The 25,252-nt window shown below is 39.4% G+C and overlaps 1 protein-coding gene across 1 annotated transcript in view; it reads right to left on the bottom strand.

Moving 5' to 3' along the window:
* The window catches only part of LOC310936933 (protein kinase C-binding protein NELL1-like), a gene marked incomplete at its 3' end in the record, with an annotated part of 241,541 nt that overhangs the window by 170,607 nt on the left and 45,682 nt on the right, over positions 1-25,252 (bottom strand). Inside the window, exon 4 of the mRNA XM_083901097.1 lies at positions 15,190-15,360. Coding sequence (XP_083757223.1) covers positions 15,190-15,360 — 171 coding nt within the window. The remainder of the gene's footprint in view (positions 1-15,189; positions 15,361-25,252) is intronic.

Below are 25,252 nucleotides of genomic sequence, written 5' to 3'. Positions count from 1 at the left end.
AAATCATTTGGGTAGAAAAGACTTCACCAGCTCCATTCATTGACATTTAAAATGTTCCTTCATTAGGCTGCCTTGGGCAGGAGGAGTAATTACTGGGAGAGACCTGTATGAGCTGCAACTGCAGCTACACATTGATCTAAATGTGGGTTATTCTGCTGGAGTTGCCCCATTGATTAGTGACCCAAGGGCCACGTATAATTTCCTCTGCGCTTTCAGTGCGCTCCCTGTGTCTTGTGCAGCGTTCACACAATACAGCCACCCAGTCGAACAACAAAAGAGCTTTCTGCTAAGAGATACCAAATGTATCTCAAGCCTGACGCTCGCCAAGAACAAGGGCAGAGGTTTCAAGGTTGCAGACAACATCATGTGGCATTATTAACCTGATTTCAGCTCATTATCATTCTTAGCACAGAGCCTCATCTCAGCTGGGGCGTCAATGTTCAGGTATAATGAAGCAATGAATGAGCAGAGATGACAATGCCCTTCAGAGGAAATTAAACTGTTACACCTGAATTGCATATTTAAAGTTACATTTAGTTCTTATACAGAATCTCCCCATGCATATCACCACCATTGATCTTATGATACCTAGAAAAACAAGAGAGATTACAGTCCATTAACAAAAATGCAAGTGGATAATCACAAAAAAAAGGAACAAAAAGAAACCGTATTATCAGATGAGTTGAGGTTTATTGCAACGCTATCATTAATCTAATGTTCCATTTCACTCTAACAGCCTTGTTCTTGTCCTAATAATAGTTTTGGCCAAGCTGATGAGCTGCTTAGCAGGTGAGAAAAAAAAGAAAAAAGAACAGACCTTCCAGCTCACTGGCCTCTTTAATGAGCAAAGCAGAATGTAATTTTCTGCCTGCTGGTCACAAAAGATGTGCGAGTGATATCATTATGAGATCTTTGAGGTAGAGAGGTCCCAGTGTCTCTCCGTTTTCCTTTAGTCGAGTGAAAACCATCAGTCCAGTTCTGGCATACAGTTCCACAATAGCAACACTGTGATAGCCACAATGGGCTAACAAAAATATATAATACACAAAAAGGATTCATCAGATTTGATGGAGTGGAAATGCAGAAACAGAAAATCTGACATAGAAGTATCATAGTTGCCAGTATTACAGCAAAACTACAGTCATCCCAATCCCAATTTTATTACAGTCATTAATGCACTTTTTTCTTGGACTGAATCAAAATATTATCACATATATAAATAATGAATGGCTTAAAGTATGCTAATTCTCAATTTTCAGAGGCGCATTTCTCATCTTCTGCAACCAACCCAAAGGAAATAAATTTACTTTTATACCATAAAGGCAATACATATAAAGTTATGTTTTTGACCGCATTTGTTTGTCTTGTCACAATTCAAAAATTAGGAGGAAGGGAAGGAAATGATCTGATGAATTACTGATGATGGACGTAGGTTATGGCTAAGGATTGATTCGATTTTGAAAAAAAACAGATAAATTAGTGCTGGGAGCGTTAACACAATAGTGACGGTTAACGGCATCAACGTTAATGCACGTTAGTGGTCCTGTTGCACATATATGTTAGTTATGGAGGTCTACTTACATACATTAACTTGTTTTTATGGTCAAAAACCTCCTAGTTGCTGTAAACGAGCCGATTGAAATCCTCTTTTCTGACGCTGTTCCTGAGTCGCGCTATTTCAGAGTGAACTCTCACCCCAAGAAGACAGAGTCTTGTGATTGGTCAATACTATTAAGCACATCCGCTCTCAGAAGCGCAGCGCCCCCTTCTGGAACGGTGGATGCACTGCTAATGATTATCAAAACATTGTTTTAACAGTGTTTAAAAACAGCTTCTTCACGACACACCTCCACAACTGATGTTATTCTTCTTCTACGGTTCAATGTACGCAACTGGATGTGCCTGGACTAGTGCCCTGAGCAGGAGGATCTGCTGTTCAGGAGAACCGGTGTTTATGTAACCGGACCGGGTTTTTCAGAGATCTCGCTGAGCCCTCAGATTATTATAAAACACAGCGTTCTCAGCAGTGGCTGAACTGTTTGTTTAGAACCTTCAGGGCTTCTTAAAAAAGGTAATGATGCAGATACACTCCAAAAAAACAGCGTTAATTTGAACTTCCGGTCTAGGTCCGCTTTAATAGACAAAATGGGATGAATAATGTAGATCAGATCAAATTGTTAGCCAATCGTTTTATTAATACAGGCCACATAAATGCTTCTTCATTATCATGTCCTCATGCTGTTCAGGCATCTGCTCGTCTTACCGAGGCAGAATCAAGCATCAGTAACATACAACAGGTAGTTTCACAAACACAGTGTCTAGACATTCGTAACCTCCATTCATAGACTGGAACAAAACCAGGTTTTGAAATGTTTAACTTGTCAAATGTTGGGATCGAATTCAGTACTTTTTTTACCATTTCATTTCAAATGGAGGACACTGAAGCAGAGGAACTATTCAGCACATTTATTAAAAAAAAAAAAAAAAGAATCCTCTGACGATATTTGTATTTTATTCTCACACTAATATACGGCTACAACAGAGTGGAAATGAAAATCATGTTGTAAGTCACCCGCGTATGGTGAGGCATGACTAACCCAAAGCCTCTGTAAGCCTCTGACTAGACACTGAACTGTAGAAAGGTGTAAATGAGGTGCAATTGTTATTCAGTTATGCATCTTCTCCATCAGTAATGCTTGCCATTGATGAACCTACAAAGTGTTTCTGTGACACCCACATTCTCCTAAACAAAAACCCTCAGCATAAAACAACAGTAAATGTAGTAAATAGTGCATCCTTAACAAAACCTCTTATTAGAAAAAAATAAGCACTGTTGTTCAGACAGAGAGACATGAAAGAACAAAGGCTAAGTCATTGACAATAGTACACTTATTTCTAAGAGTCTCAGCAAGTAACACATGAGTTTAAAAAAACAAACCTCTCAGCTCGACGTTGAAACGTCAATCACGCTTACTATTTACTTCATATGTAGCACAGAGTTTACAATCGTATAGAGGAGTCATTAGGAGGAGTTCACATCTAAAACACTTGAAAAACAAGGCAATCAGAGATGGCAGACTTCACCCCAGTCACGCAACAAGTCTCTGGCGGCCTCTGTTTGTCAGTTTGTAAGTGCAAGTGTGGAAGCACAAAGAAACAAAGAAACAAAGAAACAGACACACAGAATATGATCTCCTTATTATCACACTGTTGCCATACAAAATAGCATAAGGATGAAGCACCACAGCAGTTCAATCACCCTGCCAAAACAGCCCTGTTCAGAACGCTCTGTTAAGTAGTATCTTTTAAACAACAACAAACAAAAAAAGTCAAATTAAAACTTAAGGGACAGGAAATGACATCAGCCACAGAGGCTACTGGAAGCTAACAGCAGTTAGCATTTGGAAAAGTGATCATTTGCAGGCTCTTGCAGGCACATTGCCGTCATATATAATATGTATCCACTGGGCAGATAAAGGCTGGACGTTTGTGTAGAACTCTGTGCTGCACTGTGGAGCCAAGAATAGAATGTTTCACAGCCTTCATGTTTTCGGATACCGTTGCCCTCGCCAGCACTCTCGCGTGTTTTACGGACAAAGCAGAGCTCCGCGAGACAACAATTCCAGGAATTTAGCGCATTGTGACGTCCAAGTGAGCGCGGAAGTCAATCCATCAGTCTGTAAAGTCGCTGTAAATGTGTACATATCATACTTGCCTGTATAAAGGAGTTTATTAAAACCTTAATAAACTCAAAAAAAAATCAACAATAATGATGATAATAATATTAAAGCAAACAGAGCATCCAGCTCATATGAAAAAGTGGATGGTGCATTGCTATGTTTCAGTGCTCCTTAATGTTAATAATGAGAAATAAAAATGTTTCTTTACTTATTTTGTTTCATTCTTTCTCCTAAAATTAACCAATAAGAGCCCCAAAACAATAAGCAGTATCAAAAAAAGTAGTAATATTGTTAAGATCTTAATGATACCCATCCCTCGTGCTGGGTAAAAAAAATGTAAACAGTTTCACAGTATACTATGGTATTTCTTTTACACGAGCATGAGTGTGTTAACATAATTACACATAATATTATTCTCGATGCTCTAAGTTTTCTGCCAAGGTGGTGGCGTTAATTGTTCACTTCTCCAATTACAACCACATTTACTTCGTCAGCTAAGCCCCGAGTGCAGCAGTGAAAAGGGTCCCCCCTTGAACAGTGTTTTGCTGGGTCACATTCCACTTTTCATATGGTTTGTATTTATACAGCACTTTTTTTAGTCTTGATGACCACTCAAAGCTGCTTTACACTAGCAACCATCCATACAGCACAGCTACTGTATGTGCAGTGTGTTTTCTATCACAAATCTTTCTTACCCACTCACACACTGCCGACAAAGCTGTCAGGAGCAACGTGGGGTTAAGTGTCTCACCCAAAGAAACATCAACATTTAGACTAATGGACCCTGGAACCAAACCCACAGCCTGCAAGTTGAAAGATGACTTAGTCGACCATTGAGCTACAGTCTTATTAACATCATAAAAAATGTACATCATAACATATATATGTATATTAGGGCTGTAACGATACACAAACTCACAATTTGATTTGTATCATGATTTTTGACCCACGATTCGATACATTCCACAATTTTTTTTTTAATTTAAAAAACATTTTGTTTAAGCAACATTTACTGATATAACAACTCAATGTAACATTTAATAACAAATATTTTGGAACACTGTGAACAGATTTGAAAATAAATAAATGAATAACCAGAGAGTTCTCTCTTTTCTGTAACAAAATAATACTGTTGAAAAATAAATGATCAATCAGCCTGGGATTTGTCCCCAAAGCATGCTGGGAAGTGTAGATCTTCATGAGAAGCAGTTTTGTTCCAGTGGAAATAACTTGTTTTGATAAACAGCAAAGGTAAGACAACATTTCCGCTTGTATTTCTTGAAAGTCAGTTGTTGCTCTTATTTTGGGGCTGGATCTGTGAATCTTGTTCGTAGAGTGATAAAAATCTATGAATTCTCCGCTGTTTACATAATCACGCTGACGCTCCGGTGCCGCTTTTCAATGTGTGCCCTGGAATGGGTTTTTTCCGCTCCTGCGGGTTTGATCCATCAGTGTTTTAACTGTGTTTGGTGAACATTAAGAATGGTTTATATGAGGTTTTAGCTGAGTTTCTTACCTTTCTGTGAGTATGCAGCATATCTGTGTTTGTTAAAGTTAGACATGGTTTTATGACACTTTTGTCGCTCCGTCTGACGCTGCCCCCGGTAGCGGGGAGTATCGCAATTTCGATACGCCCTAATATATATATATATATATATATATACATATATATATATATATATATATATATATATATATAATATATAAACTAGGGGTGTCAAAATTAAACGCAGGATGATTAATTTGTGGAATTAACGATAATAATTTTTTTAACGCACTTTATCACTTTCATTGCGCTACAGGTAGATGTGCAGTTTATGAACAGGCAAGACAGGCAACTGCTTGGGGCACCGAGTCGATAGGGGGGCTCCCGACACTCTGACCTTAATGCATCAGTGAGCAGCCGCATCACCGTCCCCCTTAAAAAACAATGACATCTCAGTAGGAAACCCCCCTAACGGGGCCCCACGTCACCTCACGTTAACCTGTGTGAAGTTATCGTTCTGCAAGTTGTAAATGAAGCTGAAGGAAAATGAAGAGGAGTTATCAATCAGGAAGTTAGAAGAGGAAGAAAAAAGAGAGGATGAAGAAAAAAGAAAGAAAGAAAGAAAGACAGTTCTGCTGGCGCAGATAATGATATAATCATAACATTAACAGTCATTGTCTAACTAACGGGGACACAGACAGCAGCTAACATTAGTGTCAGAATGCTAGCTGACGCTAACGCTAACTAGTAGAAGCAGTGCTTCAAAGTGCTGATGAGGAATTTCCTGCTGTGGGTTTAGTAAGAAAACTATTTAAAGGGGAAATAAGTAGTTTATAGTGCCATCTAGAGGAGAGGCTGAAATTTACAACAAAGACCTGCTGCTCTGCTCACCCCTCCCTTCCCTGAGCGCTACGGTATCCGCAGCTGGTCAAATGTCGTCCTCGTTGTCTTTCTCCGTGTCAGCAGATGAGGTTCATGAGGCGAGGGAGAGGGCGAGCTACCGCGGCCGTAGCAGACGAAGCGGAGAGAGTGGAGGCGGGACTTCCGCTACAAGTAAAGAGACGCTTGTTTTGTTCTCTCGCGTTTGTCCTTACAGGCTCCGTTAGAAACATGGCGTCTCGCTGCTAACAGTGGCTATGCAACCGCAGTCCGCGGTCATGTTATTTAACATGACTTTTTATAACACTCCGAAAATGAAACAAAAACTATTATACAGCGACTAGACAATGCAGGAGCACATAATATGTATAAAAAAGTGGATTTTGGGTTATATAAACCCATAAATACTACATATTGTACCTTTAACTTCTATACTTTATATTTTGTCTATAATTTGAGTTATTTACAGTGCAATGTATAGTTTTTTTTTAAAGTTATTTACAGCATTTTATTTTTTCTATTTATTTATATTCAATCAATCAATCAATCAATCTTTATTTATATAGCCCACAGTTTACAAAACATAGTTTGTCTCACGGGACTTCACAGGGTTGGTAACATCCTCTGTCCTTAGACCTTCGACCAGGGTAAGGAAAATTACCCTGGTATATTGTTTTATAATGTGTTTTTTTTTTTTTTACAATGTAATGTTTCTGTTTTACTAAGTTTGTATAGGATTTTACAAGTCATTTACAGTATTTTATTGTTCTTTACATTTATATTTTCACATACTTTATTTATCTCTCCGTTCCTACAACAATATAAAGAGAAAATTTGATTTTTTTGGGCATATTTACGAATGGTAATTAATCGTGATTAATCGTGATTAATCCACAGCTACCCTGTGATTAATCTGATTAAAAATGTGAATCTTTTTTACAGCCCTAATATATATATATATATATAAACCAGTATATAAACCCACATGCTGCTATGATGTGCTGAACTGTTTCAGAGCCCTCCTCACACAGCCTGCACCTGCAGTTCTGCCAAATGTGGTAGATCCCAGGCTGTATTGTTCTTAAATTGAGTGCCTGTCCTTGTGCTGCTCTGATTATTGCCTCGGTGCCATATTTTTTCGTCCAGCCTTTTCCAGCAACTGGTAGGATTGCTTCAATCTGTTGCTGGTACTTGCTGTGTATCGACTTGTCCCTCCATGATGATTCATCTTCGCTTCTACAGGCGCCACAATCAGGACAAACTGAATACTATTGCAATGCTGCTTAAGGGTCTGCAGACACCAACAATGTTTATTATATTGATCAATGTGGAGTGGACTTTTTGTTTCATGCTGTGGATTCTAGTTGGGCTTAATACTCACAGTCTTTATGAAAGACTCTTTCCTGCACACAGTTCTCCCCAGGCAGACAGAAGTCAGAGCCAATGAGAAACTACTTCAAGTTAACCCTAGCTGAAGATTAGATTTTGTATCACATTTGTTCTACAGGATCCTGGGTAAACTGGGTGCATAATAAGAAAGAAGTGAACAGTGCTAAGAACAGCAGAGAAACCACAGCCAGTCCTGCACATGAAATGACCTTCTGTGAGCAAGGGACAACCATGTGGTTGTAAATGACAGGCACAGCCAATGTCATTTCTGCGATTAGCTACTTAGGTCCAAAACAAAGAGCCGACTCTGATTGACGAGGGCATATCTACTGGGTGTCTGCCATGAACTCAATTAGAAAAATTTGGAGATAGAAATTACACACTATATGAATCTGAACTTGTCTGACCTCCACAGTGGTGCTGCTGCAGGTAGTATCACACCAATGTGTGTGGGGGAGAGAGAAATGAATGAAATGCTTTTGAAAGTGAGGGATGGGGGAGGCAGAGGACAGAGAAAGTCACTGACTCTATGTTAGGGAATGCACTGCAGTCATCTTCTCACCCCACACATTTGTATATAGCAATATTTTGTATTTCAATATTCATCATCGTTATTTCTTAATGTCCGGTCTATGAAATGTTCCTAAATTGCTGCTGAAGCAAAGCATATATTTAGTTTTTTCATCTGGATAGAGAAAACATAGTGTTTTCCCCCAGAGAGCTGCTGGCAAAAATATAACTGCAGTTTTTGGGCTGGATGTCAGTGACTTTGACTGTTAGTCACAATGCATTTGTAGAAGAGAGAGACGGAGGGAGGGAAAAACAAGGTATTTTGATGTCAGGTATCAGGCACATCCACACCTGCATTTCCAACAGCAAAAACAGAGTCAGTGTGGTCACTTTATGTGTTTGGAGACATGACCCTAATCTTTGTCTTCTCTGTACGTATCCAGCGTATCCATCCGCTCAGCCATAGGTACACACTAAGAAATAAAAGTGTGAGTCGAAAAAAACCTTTCTGCACCCCTAATAACAAAAATGTACCTTTATGTCCTGGTACAAAAATTTACTGATTGGTACACACTGAGAAAGGTACAGTGCTTGTACCCTGATAGGGTACCACTGGAGCGACAAAGCATTTGTACCTTTTTAGGTTTTGATTTCTTAGCGTGTGCCATCTACTACAAATAGCATGTGCATAGGACACAATCTCATTCATAAATGTCTTCTCACCCGGCGCATATCCCGGCGTCAGTTGGTTAGCTTAACTGCTCATAGACGGATCTTTCACTAGCCTTCGTCGCCGGGTGTAGACGTTTTCTGCTTCTCCAGTCACCCCACCTCGGTTTGGAATTTTTTATATGCACCCAGGCTTCTTACGCCCAGATAACGCTCGGCAAAATACAACAGGTAAATCCACTTTGGTGTCGGGCGTGTTGCTTGTGGACTTGTGGCGCATAACCCCCGGACTACAGGCTTAAGTTTGCCGCGATTCCTGCCCCCCCCCCATTTAATAGTTTAGCCTTTTGCTCTTGTTCATCAGACATTCACTGCATCAACCTCACCTGTCTTGTTAATCAATGGCAGTGTCACATAAAAATGATAAGAATTCTCTTGACTTGACAGACAATTCTTTGTCCATCGTCCACCCAGTGATTTCAGGTGACAGTCAAAATATATATAATAATAATAATAATAATATCTAGACTGCTGATCTTAATCTGATCTTTAAAAAATTAAAGTTTTTGTTTTTTTTGTATTGTTTAGGTATAAACCAACTGGAGATGAGCTTTGTCAGATTTAGTACAAATATGTTACTGATTGACAACAGGGTGTTGGCAAATATACTGTAGAGACATGCCTTTGAATGAGCTGAACTGATGAGGTTTGCCACATTAATCAGAAACATAATTACTGACAGAGACTGAATGTTGTCAGATACGATGAGAACAAGTCCATAGCCTTCCAAGAGATACAAGTACAAGTCTCCTTCAAGCTGACTTCACCGTGGAAATCCACATTCAATAGTGTAACATTCAGTCACAGGTCACTATTGAACTCCAAGGTGGTGAACAGCAATACTGGGATAATTCTCTGACATTGATGTTCTGACACTCGGTCAACCCATCAATGGTTTAACTGAGATGTTTTACAGTTCATGTTTGAAGCTAAATTCAAGTCAAGTCTGAAGCCCTTGACACTATGATTTTGTATGGAGTTTAACTGTTAACTAAAACAGACAAGAAATAATATCCCTGCAACATTATGTGCTAGAGTGTAAGGTGATATCATATATTTCAATTATGATGTTGACAAATTACTGAGATTTGATATGACTACAACCAGCTTCTGTTGTGAGACTGTTGTACTGTAAACTGGGAATCTTTAAATACAACAATTGTGATTGATTTAAACTCATTTCTGATGGTAACAATAATTGTTGTTTGTCATATTATTCATGAAAACATGGCATGTTGGTACATGAAGTATTTAAGCAATACATATCCTTTTATTGACTGACAAGCATCATCCAAGATGAAGGTTACACTCGGTGCCCCCTCAGCATGTCTCACTTCTGTGATGTTTGCCACCCATCAATCTCAGGCAAGGACAGAAGAGCAGGAAAAAAGAGGGACAATTTCCATGAACTCTCCAGTTTCTGATCCTCCACCGGATTAAACCCAAATCCTAACTCAAAGTCCTTCACTTGGAAACGGCATCTCGCACACTGCAGTCAAACAAAATGACAGATAGAAATTGAAACTGTTGACCTGCAAAAACCCAGAGGATTTATTTCTTATAACCAACCATGTCAAAGACACAGGCGTGGCAGAGATATTCAACAGGATCAAGTCAGACAAACTGAGGATCAAGTTGCTGGTTGTTGTTTGCATACAGGACACATCTGAAATCTGCTGTTATGGCAGATTTTGATTAAAACTGAAGTGATTCATGTGAGCAGACGGTCAACATCTATATATCAGACTATATAAATGGAAAGCTGTCTGTAAAGAGTAAAGCACAGATGATGAATATTTTTTTCTCAACTGGTGCAGCATGGAAAATCCAGAGAGGAGATACAGGGAAAATTCAATTAATTTAAAAACTATGATGCTGATGAGGGGGGAAAAACTATGCCTGACAGTATTCTGGAATGATTATTTGTAGTAACAAAAGCAAGGGAAAGTATGAAAGTCCATTCATATCCTCCAAAGGAGAGACACACATGGATGTGGGCAAACGAGTCAATTCTTAGGCCCCGTCCCAATACCTCCCCAACCCTAAATGGTGTGTGTTCTCGTGTAGGGGGAGCATGGGGGAGTGCGATGTTGCCCCTATAATCAACCCTCAAAATGTAGTGAGCTCTGATGCAGTCTCAAAACAAAGTGGAAGATAAAATTACCCACGATGCTTTGCGAATCCAGCGAGCCAGCTGCTTTTTTTCAACAAAGATGGCGGCCACGCAGAGGAACAATTTTGTTGTAATATATATTTGCAAATAAGCACGTTACAATGTCGAAATGTGTTGGAATATGTCGGTATATACATCCCAAGGACCGTTGAGCTTTGAACACTAATGTCAGAAAATAACTGACAATTTATGAAAGCAGCTAGCTAACTAGCTAGCAGCTATTTGCCGAGTGCTTCGAGAGAGTTTTACCCGTCATGTGGAGCTACATGACAGAGGAAAAACAAACACAGCCAACGCAACAGGCAACACAACAGCTGGATACACCGGCATTTTTCCTGAATGAAAATAGTAGCACACTGGTAGAATTGTCAACATGTGACGTAGGTTAGCACATTCGTTACGTTCACTAGGCTAATTTGCATATATATCGGTGTCCCAATTCCATAGGGAAGCCACGTCCCTCAACGAGGGGAATTTACGGTTGAGGGCACTCCAACCCAAGTGGAAATTTTAAGAAGGAGAAATGGGACGGGGTCTTGGTTCTGAGAAATAAAGGCCCTGAACCACGTATCAACATCACCCTTCTAAACTGCTAAACCGTCAGCACAATTCCACTGGTCTCACTTAAACATCACATTTTTGCAGATCCCTGAACATGAATTGCATCAATTAGCACACTTTATTCACCTCGAAACGCTAACCTTCAAAATGTAACACGCCGATAAGCATTTAGTTTCACTCTTATTGTCAGAGGAGAAAATAGGTCTCATGTGAATCATACGGAATATGTTTACCTTTTTCTGTCTTAACACTGATTTACACAGCGTTTTGTCACATAGTTCATAAAATATTGCTGGGTGGGATGCCAGTTGATATCAAAACCTGATATTATTATTATTATTATTTTTGTTATTAAATAAATTTTTCATATACCCCAAGACAGGCATATCAAAAAGATAACGTGACACAGTGAAACATTGTTCAAGGGAGGACCTGGTTCACAGCACCAGCTCGAGCGTCAAATATGTATCATTTGTCGAGCATTTGTCGAACAGGTAGTGTTGATGATACTTCAGGTTATAAAAGCCCTCACTTCACCAAAGCAGGAAAAAGGAAACTTATTTCCACACACTTGAATATGTTGAATTACATGGCTTCATAGAACCAAATCACAAATTAACTTTTGATGGCGGTGTTTGGATACCCCTCGTCTAAAGAGGCAATTTAAGGTGCCACTCAAATATAATCAGCGTGTTTTAACTTAAATGTGTTGTCCATATAAAAGTTTGAAAACAAGAAATTACCAAGGAGGATGAGACAGATCTGGCACCAACTTGTGATAAATAAGAAACATTTGCATAATGTCAAACTATTTACATATTAATAAAGATTTGAGTCTTAAGAGGTTGCTAATCGTTGCATTATTACTGGCAGCCTGTGTATACTAATATAATAGTGTGTGTGTGTGTGTGTGTGTGTGTGTGTGTGTGTGTGTGTGTGTGTGTGTGTGTGTGTGTGTGTGTGTGTGTGTGTGTGTGTGTGTGTGTGTGTGTGATCAAAACAAGCATCAAGAAAGCAAGAACTGTGAAGGGCAAATAAACTAAATTGTAAAAGTTCACCTGAAGACGTGAGGATAAACTGTGCACTCTCGTATTTACAGATAGTTAAAATAATTTAACGAGCCTTGAAATCAATAATATGCTGTTAAGTGCACTAATGAAATTGCTATAAGGCTAATGACTTTGGCAATTTGCTATTAATGGAGAAATTATTTCCAATACTTAAAAGGAGTGAGATGATGATGTTAGCATATGAGTTTCATGTTTTTCTCCACCTTCTGCACAGTTGCTATAAAAGCCAGATTAAGTAGTGTGAGATCGAGCAGGGGAAGAATATATACATTTCATTGTTTTGTGCAGGATTAATTCATCAGCCTTTGTTATAGGGCTGCCCTGCTCAATGTCAAGGTTTCCCACCATAAGTCTACAGAATACTTCAAGGAAGTCCTCAGAACTTCAGAGTTTGTGCTTTTACTCAAATCTTTCTACTCCATCAAATCATTGTGTCCACTTGGTGAAGAAGTCAGTGACAGATACAGGTACAAATGTGCTCTTTAGTAAAGATAATGAACAATAAACACTTATGTGCTAACTCTCAGCTGGTTACTAAATCATTAGCATCACAGTCAATGCTTCATACCCAAAGCTGTGTCATGCACACATTATTCAAGCACATCAGCTTGTTTGTTTTTTATATTAATAGCAGATGCTCACATGTTCCCATTACAGCTTATATTACGACACATGTCACAGAAGTTTAGATATGCATACATTTTGTAATCCCTGTTATGTGAATGAACACTGAGGTAGCGTAGATTAACGACGTTAATGAAAACTCACTGTATCTGCCCTGGATTCGAAGAATTCACGCTTTGTACTGATGTCCACATTCAGTTTTATATGCTTCCAAAGAGTCGTGGAACACCGTGAAAATTATAAACATCAAACATGTTTCAATAACATTTCAATATTTCACACAAAACATCCGTCTTCACAGAGACAATACAAATTGTATTTACTGTGTACACCCCGTAAACCAGCGGTAGATAATTTGGGCGAGCATAAAAGTTACTCCGTCTTGCTCGCATTCGTCTCTCGTTTCCCTCGTTTTTTACGTACACCGCTTCCGGATTATATAACTCACTGATAGATACCGCAGGCTTCCGGTGTTGCCATGGAAACCTATAAACAATTTCTCTAGCGTCAGCTACACTCACCCCATAAGAAGATGGGAGTTTGATAAGAGATTTGGGTGCTTTCTTTTCATCGCAGGCGTCCTGTTGTCATCTCAGAAGTAACTACTGTACGTCTGTTTGCCTCAAGGTGTCCAATTATTCTAATGTCTCGCCACTCTCTTTCGGCCACTAAATAATCAATCCCTTTTTTCTTTGTTTACTCTATTTGTGCTCGGCTGACATGTTACTGGTTTGCTTGTGGCTGGTCTAAAATATTTAAGGCTAAAATTCTCCCTAAACCAGTTTGAGGAGTGCCTACATTCAAATGGCCACATACATTCAGATATGTTCAGATTTCCACGTGTTATACGTTGTTGTTGTGTAGAAATGACACTTTCAGAATCTGTAAATAACTCAAAATGCCCCTTGGGAGACTCGTTCCTGGTTTTTCCATGGCTGGGCACATAATTAGACTTAAAGGTGAAGTAGGTAGTTTATAGTGCCATCTAGAGGAGAGGCTGAAATTTACAACAAAGAACTGCTCCTCTGCTCACCCCCTCCCTTCCCTGAGTGCTACGGTATCCTCAGCCGGTCAAACGTCGTCCTCGTTGTCTTTCTCCGTGTCAGCAGATGAGGTTCGTGAGGCGAGGGAGAGGGCGAGCTACCACGGCCGTAGCAGACGAAGCGGAGAGAGTGGACTTCTGCTACAAGTAAAGCGACGCTTGATTTGTTCTCTCGCGTTTGTCCTTACAGGCTCCCGTAGAAACATGGCGTCGTGGTAATGCAGTAGCGGCCCGCGAGCATGTTATTTTACATGACTTATGAAAATGAAACAAAAATAATTATACAGCGACTAGACAATGCAGGAGCACATAATATGTATACAAAAGTGGATTTTGGGTCATATAAACCCATAAATACTACACAGTGTCCCTTTAAAATGGCTGAGTGGTTAATGTAAGTGACAAGAAACATAATTGGTCAGATAAGTGAGTGACTCGCTCAACGAAAATGTGTTTTAATGCTGAATTTAAAAAAATGTGTAGTAGTGACCTCCAGTTTCCTGCATTCAAAGAATGCAGAGATAATTGAGATGATGGGAGTAGTAGGTGTCTGGAAAGAATAAACGCTTCAGTGCAGTCCTCTCTGTGTATCATACAGCCTTGTCTCCACGAGATGACAGATCACTGCCTCCACTCAAATGTATACTTCTAGTACAGTGTGTCTCTCTAACAGCTATACTGGGGAAACATGTGATATCTTGCTGGCTCTCAAGAGGAAGTGTGAGCGTTGAGACAGATTGCCACAGCTGAGGTGCATGTTTATAGATCCGTTCTGACTGAGTGCTCCTTTAGAAAAGAGCCTTCATTGCCCAATCGATGAGGCGATTATAACATTGTTACCTTCAACTTCAAAATAGAACAGTGTGAGCAGCACACATCCTGTAGGCTATATAAAGATACAGCCTCTCTTTTTTCACTGTGGTGTTAATGAATACATTAGGGTTCTATTTTGGTTAACAGTCACAATGAGAAAACACAATTCAGTAGCAGCATGGTAAATTTACACTCTGTGACACATATTTCTGGGTGTTCAATCTGTATCTTACCTGTTACAGTCAACATGAAGCAGTAGGTGGGAGGCGCTGATGGTGAGCGCAATCTTATGCCACTGTCCATCGGCCAGGCGGTAAGGAAAGGACTCGGAGCGTGGCTTGCCTTTGAAGCGGTAGTGGTATCGGATCTCTTCTCTCACACCGCTGCTCTCCAGCTCAAAGTAACTGCAGGGGAAGCGATAAGGTCAAAGGTAAGACATTTGAGGAGCATGTTCTCCTAGGAGAAAGTACCCATTCAGGTAGAATGATTACACTAGTTCTTTTTAGCTGATTTAGGATCATTTTGATGTGCTGAATCCAAAAATCACAGTGGTTTTGCTCAATCAGGGCAACTTTCTCAACAAAGCTCCATATTTGTTTTTTAATGTTTTTGTTTACATGTACGGGTATTTTCACGTCATAGGATGCAAAATTATTTTATATTTCTTGCAATAAACACATTCTGAAAATTTTTCATGTGCCAAATTATGACTTTTTGTTTTTTGTTTTGTTTTAATATTACAAGTGAATGAAATGGCTTCAACTAGAAGATCTTGCAAAAAAAAAAGTATTCTGCTACAATCTTTTTTGGATGAGAAATATTAACAAAAATCAACTGATAATGTCACAAAAATGTAATCAATTTAGTCAGAAGATCCTTCAGAAGATTGTTTAAGCGGTGCAAAATGGTCCTAATTCAGTTGAAAAGACATTGACAACTTTTTTTTGTAACCCAGTGTTATCTTAAAGGTCCAGTGAGTAACATTTCAGAGTGTATTGGCATAAGTGAATATGTTTCTACAAATGCCCTGTTGTGTCATAGATTGTGAAGTGGAAGCTTTCTATTAAAATAAAATGCAAAAGCCACAGTAATTATTACAAAATGGACCTTTAATTCATGGGAAAGAAAACATGTATAAATACAGTGGTATGCTAAGTTACGAAGATAATAAATTCATTCAATAAATTTTGAAACAGTTTTATGACAATTTTTCCATTAAACAGGACACGGTTTACCTTGTTGCAGCACATCTGATATAAGCATACATTGCTTTAGAGTTAGAGTGTTCAAAACTGAGAATGAATGTTCTACAAATTAATTCTCAAAAGCAATTTGCTTTCAGTCACTTTTTCATTCACCAGTTTGTCAAGGATGAATTAACCCGAATGTAAAGCTTAATAGAGCATCACTGGTGGGCATGCATGTTAATACAAGCTTCCTCCAGGTAACGCCCCCAAACGACAGCCAGTGTTTCTACTGCAGAAACACAGAGGACCATGTGGTAATTGGAAACTCACCACATTTTAAAGCCACTTAAAACAAAACACGAGTAACAAGATGTTGGTGTTTTAACAAACAACAACTGAATTGCAGTGGAAAGTATAACGATTCCTTTTGTTTAGTTTGTTTAACCATGCACAGAAAAGGAGGATATTTGCCATATTTGGTTCAACCACCTCTCCTCACTTTGTGCTGTAACTGCAGGTGATTGACCCCCAGCTCGTCTCTGCACCATGTGCACTATACACTCCACCCTCACAGCCAACAGCCGTAGGCAACCAGTCATGACATTTCAGCTTCCCTGCAGCTGTAAATGTCCCCAGTACTGGAACCTCTGCCCCCTCAGCACACACACATACACACACACACACACACACACACACACACACTATGTGGCAAAAGCAGTTCTCGCATAGCACAAATCTAGCTGGAACTTTTCCTATCCCAATATATTCTCACACACTGACGTGCGTGCATGCACAGGAGCAAGCACACACAAACAGGGATCAAGCTCATTCATTATCGAACCTCAACAGCTCTCATGCATATTTATGGAAAGTGAGAATGGACCCACTCCCCAGAATATCAATCAAGACCGTGGGGCAGCAAATGTATCCATGAAACTGAGGAGAAAAACTCATATGAACTCATACTAATTTGCCCGACACATCATTGTGTAGGATAAAATATTTGCAGACCGTGCAGGTAAATATTAGAGTTGAAGTCCTTGGAGCTCAAAGACGTGGCGTGATGATGCAGCACTACATTACAGTCTCTGCATATGAGATGGAAGAGAAGGAGGTGTCCATCATCTATGATGTTGTATTCATTATTCACGGAGATCGATGGATGTGCCAACATTGCAAAAAACCCACTGTGTGTGACACCAGCACTGAGATGTTTAGGCAGGTTGTAAACAAGCCCAACAGCAGTTTAGACAGCTTTTCTAAACCACTTATTACAAAGTATTATCAATGATTCCTGATTGCAAAAGGAAATTGTGTACACAAATAAAATACCAATAGTAGAGTACACATTACATTGTCAATGTGATAAACGACTATTCTAGCTGCAAACGTCTGGTTTTTAATGGAATATGTACATAGGTGTATAGAGGCCCATTTCCAGTGTTCTAATGGTACATTGTGTTTGCTAATTGCATTAGAAGGCTATTGGATGATTAGAAAACCCTTAAAAACCCTTGTGCAGTTATGTTAGCCCAGCTGAAAACAGTTTTGCTGGTTCTTTGATGAAAGCAAAGTTTGAAGTGCAAAATTATTATTTGGAGTAAAAATCATTATTTCTAATCTTAGCAATGTCTTGACTATATTTTCTATTCATTTTGCAACTCTTTTGATGAATAAAAGTGTGACTTTTAATGGTGACCCTAAACTTTTGAACAGTAGTGTAGGTCAGAGGTGAACAGTCTCTAACAAGATGACGTTTTGCATAATTTCCTGATTTACCTTGGTTTGCTTTTCCAAATAATATAAATTTGGTGGCTTATATATGTGTGTGTTTCTCATGACATCAAGTCTGAAAACACAATTTACTTTGGTGTTTCTGGATCTCATCATCATGTTAAATAATAATTTTTTCTCCTAAAACCTTTTTTGGATTAACGAAAGTCAACTGATAATGTCACAAACATGTAATCAATTTAGTCAGAATATCCGATTTTTCAAAATCGAATTAGCATGAAAACCTGACCTGATTGAGAAAAATGGATGTCATTTTTGGATATCATTGTTCACAATGTTAAATGGGCAAATGTGATTGTGGTTTTACTTGGTTATACGCTTTAAAACACCTGTACTGTTATGTTCATGATCCAATTAGCCAATCATTTTGTAGCATCAAAATCATCAATCACTAAAATTATGTCTTTTACTCAATAATTTTCAAAATGGACAGCATCTTGAACCATCATAATAAGGTTATTGTAAAAGACCTGAAGCTAGAGATTGAGATCATCAAGTCCCTCATAAAAATGCTTAAAAAATTTATTGCAAAATGGGTTGATTTTACCAGTACTGAGACTTTTTTTTTCAACATTAAATTGCATTTAAAGGTGAAGTAAGTAGTTTATAGTGCCATCTAGAGGAGAGGCTGAAATTTACAACAAAGAACTGCTCCTCTGCTCACCCCCTCCCTTCCCTGAGCGCTACGGTATCCTCAGCCGGTCAAATGTCGTCCTCGTCGTCTTTCTCCGTGTCAGCAGATGAGGTTCATGAGGCGAGGGAGAGGGCGAGCTACCACGGCCGTAGCAGACGAAGCGGAGAGAGAGGAGGCGGGACTTCCTCTACAAGTAAAGAGACGCTTGATTTGTTCTCTCGCGTTTGTCCTTACAGGCTCCGGTAGAAACATGGCGTCTCGCTGCTAAAAGTGGCAATGCAACCGCGGCACGCGACAATGTTATTTTACATGACTTTTTGAAACACTATGAAAATTAAACAAAAACTATTATACAGCGACTAGACAATGCAGGAGCACATAATATGTATAAAAAAGTGGATTTTGGATTATATAAACCCATAAATACTACACAGTGTCCCTTTAAACACACTGAACAGTGGCTGTTTATGTGTATAAAAAAAAAGAGTGGGACAGAGTCAGAATGGGTACACCTAGCCAGTGTGAATGGCCTTGTACTGCATGTCATCACTCTGAAATTAAATGAATACATCAATCTGTGGCTGTGCCGGGCAAAGACCTGACAGCTCATTTTCATCATGCTGCAAGAGACAGAGCTTCTGATACTTGTCAGCTGGAAAAGAATCATTTTGCATTGCAATCCAGTAAAAATGAGAACGAGAGCTCTCCAGATTAGCCTCCTCCGCTGATAGAAGCTTCCTAAGGGCAGCAAGCGACCTGGAATAACTGAACGAGCACAATCCTGATGTGACTCATGAAATAATCATCAAAGGCATTACTCCACTTTACAACAAGCATTTGTTTTATGAAGCATTTAGTGGTAGCTATTGTATCCCTGCATTACAGAATATTTAATGAAGGAGAATAATATATTGACAAGCAAACCATTTATAATGAATAGTGTAGCCTGGCAGACACTAAAAATGATATATCTGTTTTGCTGGTTCTCTGCACAAAAGCCTTATCACCATTTAAAAGTTGTCTTTCTATCATTGCTGATAATTTCACAACTATCATTTTACAGAACTGCCTTTTGAATAATAGTAACTGCATATATCTAACAGACTTACATAAGCAAAAAATAAATCATGTTTGCATATCAAAGAAAATAAAACATGGACTAGCAGGGGGAATGGAAAAGACTGCTCCCTGATTAAAATCCCTTTAAATTTGATGTGATAACTAAACCACTGTGTATGCCAATACTTTTTTGGGGAAAAAAAAAAATCAAAAAATCTAATGACCTCAAGTTGGAATAAAATTGAACCCAATAGAGAAATAATTGCTTAGGGTTTAATTTCAAAGCTGCAGAATTGTTGCTGTGCAGTTACAGGGTAAAGGGAAAGACATGGCCTATACAGGGAGAGCGTCTTTCTTTACATTCAATCAAGTTGTGAAACGCTTCTGTCTTTAACCAGACTAGTGCAGTGCCCATGGAAAGTATGTATTCCTATAGTGGGAGCTGAAGAAGATTTTTTAGTTATGGTAATGCATGATAAGGAACATTAAGGTTAAAATAATGCAAACACTGTGCAACCTCATTAGGGACAACGCAAATGTGCCTAATGTCTTTTGTTGTTTTTTTGTTCAGGGCGATACCGACTATTATGATGGTAATTTTTAAGTCATTCCAAGATACTTTTTGTCTTTGAGACTAAAGTCAGCTCACAGTCAAACTGCGTCAGGGCAAATGGATCATTTCCTGAATTTCAAAAATTCATTAAAATTATTCCTTAAGAGGTTTGCAAATATTTTGAACAGATCCTTGTTCAGGGGGATGCCGACTATTATGATGGTAAATTACAAATATTTCCGAGATACTTTTTGTTTTCGAGAAGAAAGTCAGCTCACTGTCAAACTGCATCAGGGCAAATGGATCATTTTCTGAATTTCAAAAATTCCTTAAAATTATCCCTTAAGAGGTTTGCAAATATTTTCAATTCATCCTTGTTCAGGGCGATGCCGATGGTACATTTCAAGTCATTCCGAGATATTTTTTGCTTTTCGAGCAGAAAGTCAGCTCACTGTCAAACTGCATCAGGGCAAATGGATAATTTTCTGAATTTCAAAAAATCATTACAATTATTCCTTAAGAGGTTTGCAAATATTTTCAATGCATCCTTGTTCAGGGCGATGTCGACTAATATGATGGTAGATTTCAAGTCATTCTGAGATACTTTTTGTCTTCGAGAAGAAAGTCAGCTCACTGTCAAAGTGCAGCAGCGTCGTCATAACCCCCGCTCCATATACCCCATAGTAATGTCCGTTTACCCGTTGTTACTGTGTTTCACCGTAATGCATAGAGTGACCACAATTTTGGCTTCTCGCGATCATAAAAAAATCAAAGAAAAACGATTAATGCGCCGCACGGCGCGGCGTGTATGTAAATTCCCATGCTAGAAAAAGACCCTGAACGCACCAGTGTAACTGCTGCTCCAACTGGTGTGTGGATCAACAACACGAGGAGAGAACTGGAAACATGACAGAAAGGCAGCCTTTGGTTGAGAAGAAATGTAGGACAACATCTACATCTTTCTGCAGTGCTTTCAAACGCGTGCTCCTCATATCATTGATCCACACACGCCACTCGCTAACTGCAGGCACGTAACTGGTGCGTTCAATTAGTCCCTCCAGCATAGGAATTTACATACACGATCAACAACATAGGGCTTGTGAAGCTTGTGAACTTTTTTTTCATAAATAAAATATATCCACTGGACACAAAAATCTTCTGAGGCTGGAAGTTTGTGTAAAACACTTTGCTCCGCTGTGCTCCGCTCTTCCTACCTCGCCTGCACTCTCGTATTTCACAGGGACAAGTGAAATGCCTGGCGGGGTGCCAACATTCACGGTGAAATGTCTGCACTGTCGTCACTTGGTCGGGAGGTTTAAACATCGCATGTTTTATCGCCTATACTTACACAAAGTGGAAACACTAAAACATGACTGAGTCTTGTTTTTTCACATTTTGGGGACTGGTATGGCCCACTGAGTCCCAAATATAAGTACTAAAAGATTAAAAATTGAAAGTTGATTTTGCACAATAGGGGACCTTTAAGAGGTTTGCAAATATTTTCAAAGCATCCTTGTTCAGGACGATGCCGACTATTATGATGGTAAATTTCAAGTCATTCCGAGATACTTTTTGTTTTCAAGAAGAAAGTCAGCTCACTGTCAAACTGCATCAGGGCAAAGCTACTACACAAACGTTGGCTGAAATACCATTTACAAAAAGTGAACATAAGCCATGTCTCCGAGCGGAATGGTTTGGTATGGTGCATATTTTTTTCTGCTTATATTCGTAATATTACCAACATAACCGGCCCCAATTCCATTTTTTGGTACCCTTTCCTTGGGTTACCAGAGTACTGGTGCAGTATTGTACAGGTAAGGCTAGACCCACAGTGTATGGCACGACCCACAGTGTATGGCACTGTTTGGAATGCTAAAGTCCTGGGTCAGGATTGCGTCCAAACCAAACTATACTATGATGGAAACACGGTTATGGTCTTCCAGTTCTTCTGAATGCCTGAATGTGTACTGAATCACCACAAAGGGACGACTCCTTGTGTGAGTTTGATTGAAAAAAATGTCCTCAGGCATTAATGGTCTATATAATTATGTAGTTTAGGGACTTCTTTGATAACTCTCTTTTGGAAATAAATAAATGATAAATTATGTAAATATGAGTGGACACCATTGTGATTTGACAGCTGATATTGTCCAATGGGAGCCTGGTTGAAGGTGACACCTTTGAATTTCCATTTGCAAAACATCAGCATGGTGCCAGCTAAATTGAGATTCAAAATGTGTTTATAAAAACACAATGTTTAGATTAAGGAACAACAATGCCAACAATGTCTCTCCATATTTTTTTATGTAATATAAATATGCTGAAGTAAGGAGAGATGGGGTATTGAAACTGCTGAGTAATAAATAAACAGCCACTGAGACAGGGTTGCAGACAGCGTCTCCAAAGAAGGAGACTGGGGGCTTCAGGAAGTGTCTCAGGAGTTCAGTGACAGCTCTGGGAAGCAGCTGTTGAGTTGACAAGTGGTCTTCATCAAAATGCACAGGCATCATCCGTAAGAGAAAAGTTTTTGGAAATGAATGGCTGACCGAGAACGCTGGGTTGGCTGTATATCATCCTGTCCTTTTTCTTCACACCCCTGGTGTCATGCAGTTATTTTATGGAAGGGAGCTGACAGCCAATTATCTGCTCAGTGAGGAGGTCAACACTCGGAGCTTGTCCGCACACTGGGAGGAGGAGGTGGTAAACCAGATACTATGATAGAAAAATGCACTGATGCCTTCACTTACTGACCTGGAAAATGTGACCAGGATTGATGGAGAGGCACTGCGCATCAGTTGTCACAGACGGCCTGCCCTTGATGGGAGTTTCAGATTAAGTAGATTTTCCTCATGATAGCAGATAGATGTGAACTTGTTTTAGCTGAACCAATCTGGAACTAGCTACTGTAAATCAAATGGATTTCATGAGCAGAAGGAAATAGATTCTCGTTTCCCCAGGTGTGTACCATTAGCAGCACGGCATAAACCAGTTCAGGTTGTTGTTTGCTGCAAGACAAGTGAAGGTCAAAACACCGGTTTATATGCTGCAGGGAAGTAGACTAAGAAAATCTGCAATGATGTTTCTCCAAAGATCTAATTTTGACAACGGTAAAGTATTGTAAGGTCAAACAAACTCACTCGCTTAGGAAACCTATTAAACTGTTTAAATCATTACTTTCCAAAATGCAGTTCCTTTTCATGGTTTGTATTGCACTTAATCTAATTCAATTAAAACAGGATAAACTAAATATTGAAAAACTAGCCAAATGCTTTCCTGAATTAGCCATATAACTTGATTGTATAGGGTATTTTAACCCCAGTCGGACGCACAGCTTCCACGTTAATTTAATGGTCAACAGCACACCCAACATTGACCTCCAGCAGCTTCACATCCAAACTCCTAGAGAATTTTGTGGGCTTACCACAGTCTTCAAAGTCATGATCCACCCACACAAGCGCACCCTGATTGAATCCCATGAATCCCCGCTATTTCTTTTGTGTATCTGAAGATGGAAGTTGCTGATCTGACAATGTCCCCATCAGCTGGTGGGAGTCGAGCGCAGCTTGAGAGACTTTTCCCAAAGTTATAGGCCTATGTGTTCTATCTATGTGCTATCTTTCCTATTTTGGCCATGCACGGTCATACTAACTGCAGGAAATCTCATGTTATTCATATCCTGTTTAGACAAAAGTAGAACGTTCACAGCTAACTCACTTTTTTTAAGGTGGACCTTTAAGGTGGACCTAAAGAGATACTACTAAACAGAGCGTTCTGAACAGGGCTGTTTTGGCAGGGTGATTGAACTGCTGCAGTGCTTCATCCTTATGGTATTTTGACCAAAGCTGTTTAATGTTCATAAGGACACCAGGGAACTAGGTTAACATAACCTCTTCTTCACGGTTGCCCTCGGGATCGGGGGCAGCGTCAGACATAGCGACAAAAGTGTCATAAAACCATATCTAACTTTAACAAACACAGACATGCTGCAGACCCACAGAAAGGTCAGAAACTCAGCTAAAAGCTCATATAAACCATTCTTATGTTAACGAAACACAGTTAAAACACCAACGAATCAAACAGCAAGAGTGAAAAAAAAAACGTCACAGCGCACTCATTGAAAAGCGGCACCGGAGAGTCAGCATGATTATGTTAACAAAAAAAACGTGTCGACTGGACAGCGGAGATTCTACAGATTCCGGCGGTACCATTTGTATCACTCTACGACTAAGATTCACGGATCCAGCCCCAAAATAAGAGCAAAACAACTGACTTTCAAGAAATACAAGCAGAAATGTCGTCTTACCTTTGCTGTTTATCAAAACAAGTTATTTCCACCGGAACAAAACCACTTCTAAAGAAGAACTACACTTTCCAGCATGCTTTGGGAACAAATCCCGTTCTGATTGATCATTACAGAGCGACATTAGATCATTCTGATTAGAGAAGGGCAAATGTCCGCACAAATGCGTCATATACATTTATGTCCTTTTGACTCGCTAATGAAGTGATTCACACGCATTTGGAGACCGGGTTCTGACTCTACCGGTTTAGAGGTTTAAAAGGTAAGCCAGAGCTATGGCGCTGCGTAACTGAAGACGCTACAGAGCCACAGAGTTGTTATTACACACCGCACAGGGAGCATCCATTTACAGCTACAGTTATCATCCTTTTTTTTTGCCAAAACAAGTTCTTTTCAGATCTGTAGTGACATGTAAATCAGTGTTGTTTTCGTCAACGATGACGAAATCTTTTTGTTGACGGCACTTTTTTTCATGACGATAACGAGACGGTGACGAGATAAACATGACTCTTTGATGACGAAAACATGACGAGACGTGTGAGTTTTTGTTGACAAGACGAGAATGGACGAAAATGTTAGTGGGTGGTCTGTCAGACGATTGAAATGCATGACATTTCGTTTTTTCGGCCAATCACCTGACGGTCACGGAGAAAGCACATGGCTACTTATGGTGCGTGTGTGTGTGGGGGGGGGGGGGGTGTGTGTGTGTGTGACTCGTTAGCATTTTAAGCTAGCGATCTTTATGCTAACGTGTTAGCAAACAACAAAC

The sequence above is a fragment of the Microchirus variegatus genome, assembly GCF_963457635.1.
Source record: "Microchirus variegatus genome assembly, chromosome: 14".
NCBI lineage: Eukaryota > Metazoa > Chordata > Actinopteri > Pleuronectiformes > Soleidae > Microchirus > Microchirus variegatus.
Note: the sequence above shows the minus strand (reverse complement) of the source record. Positions and strands in the feature narration are given on the sequence as shown.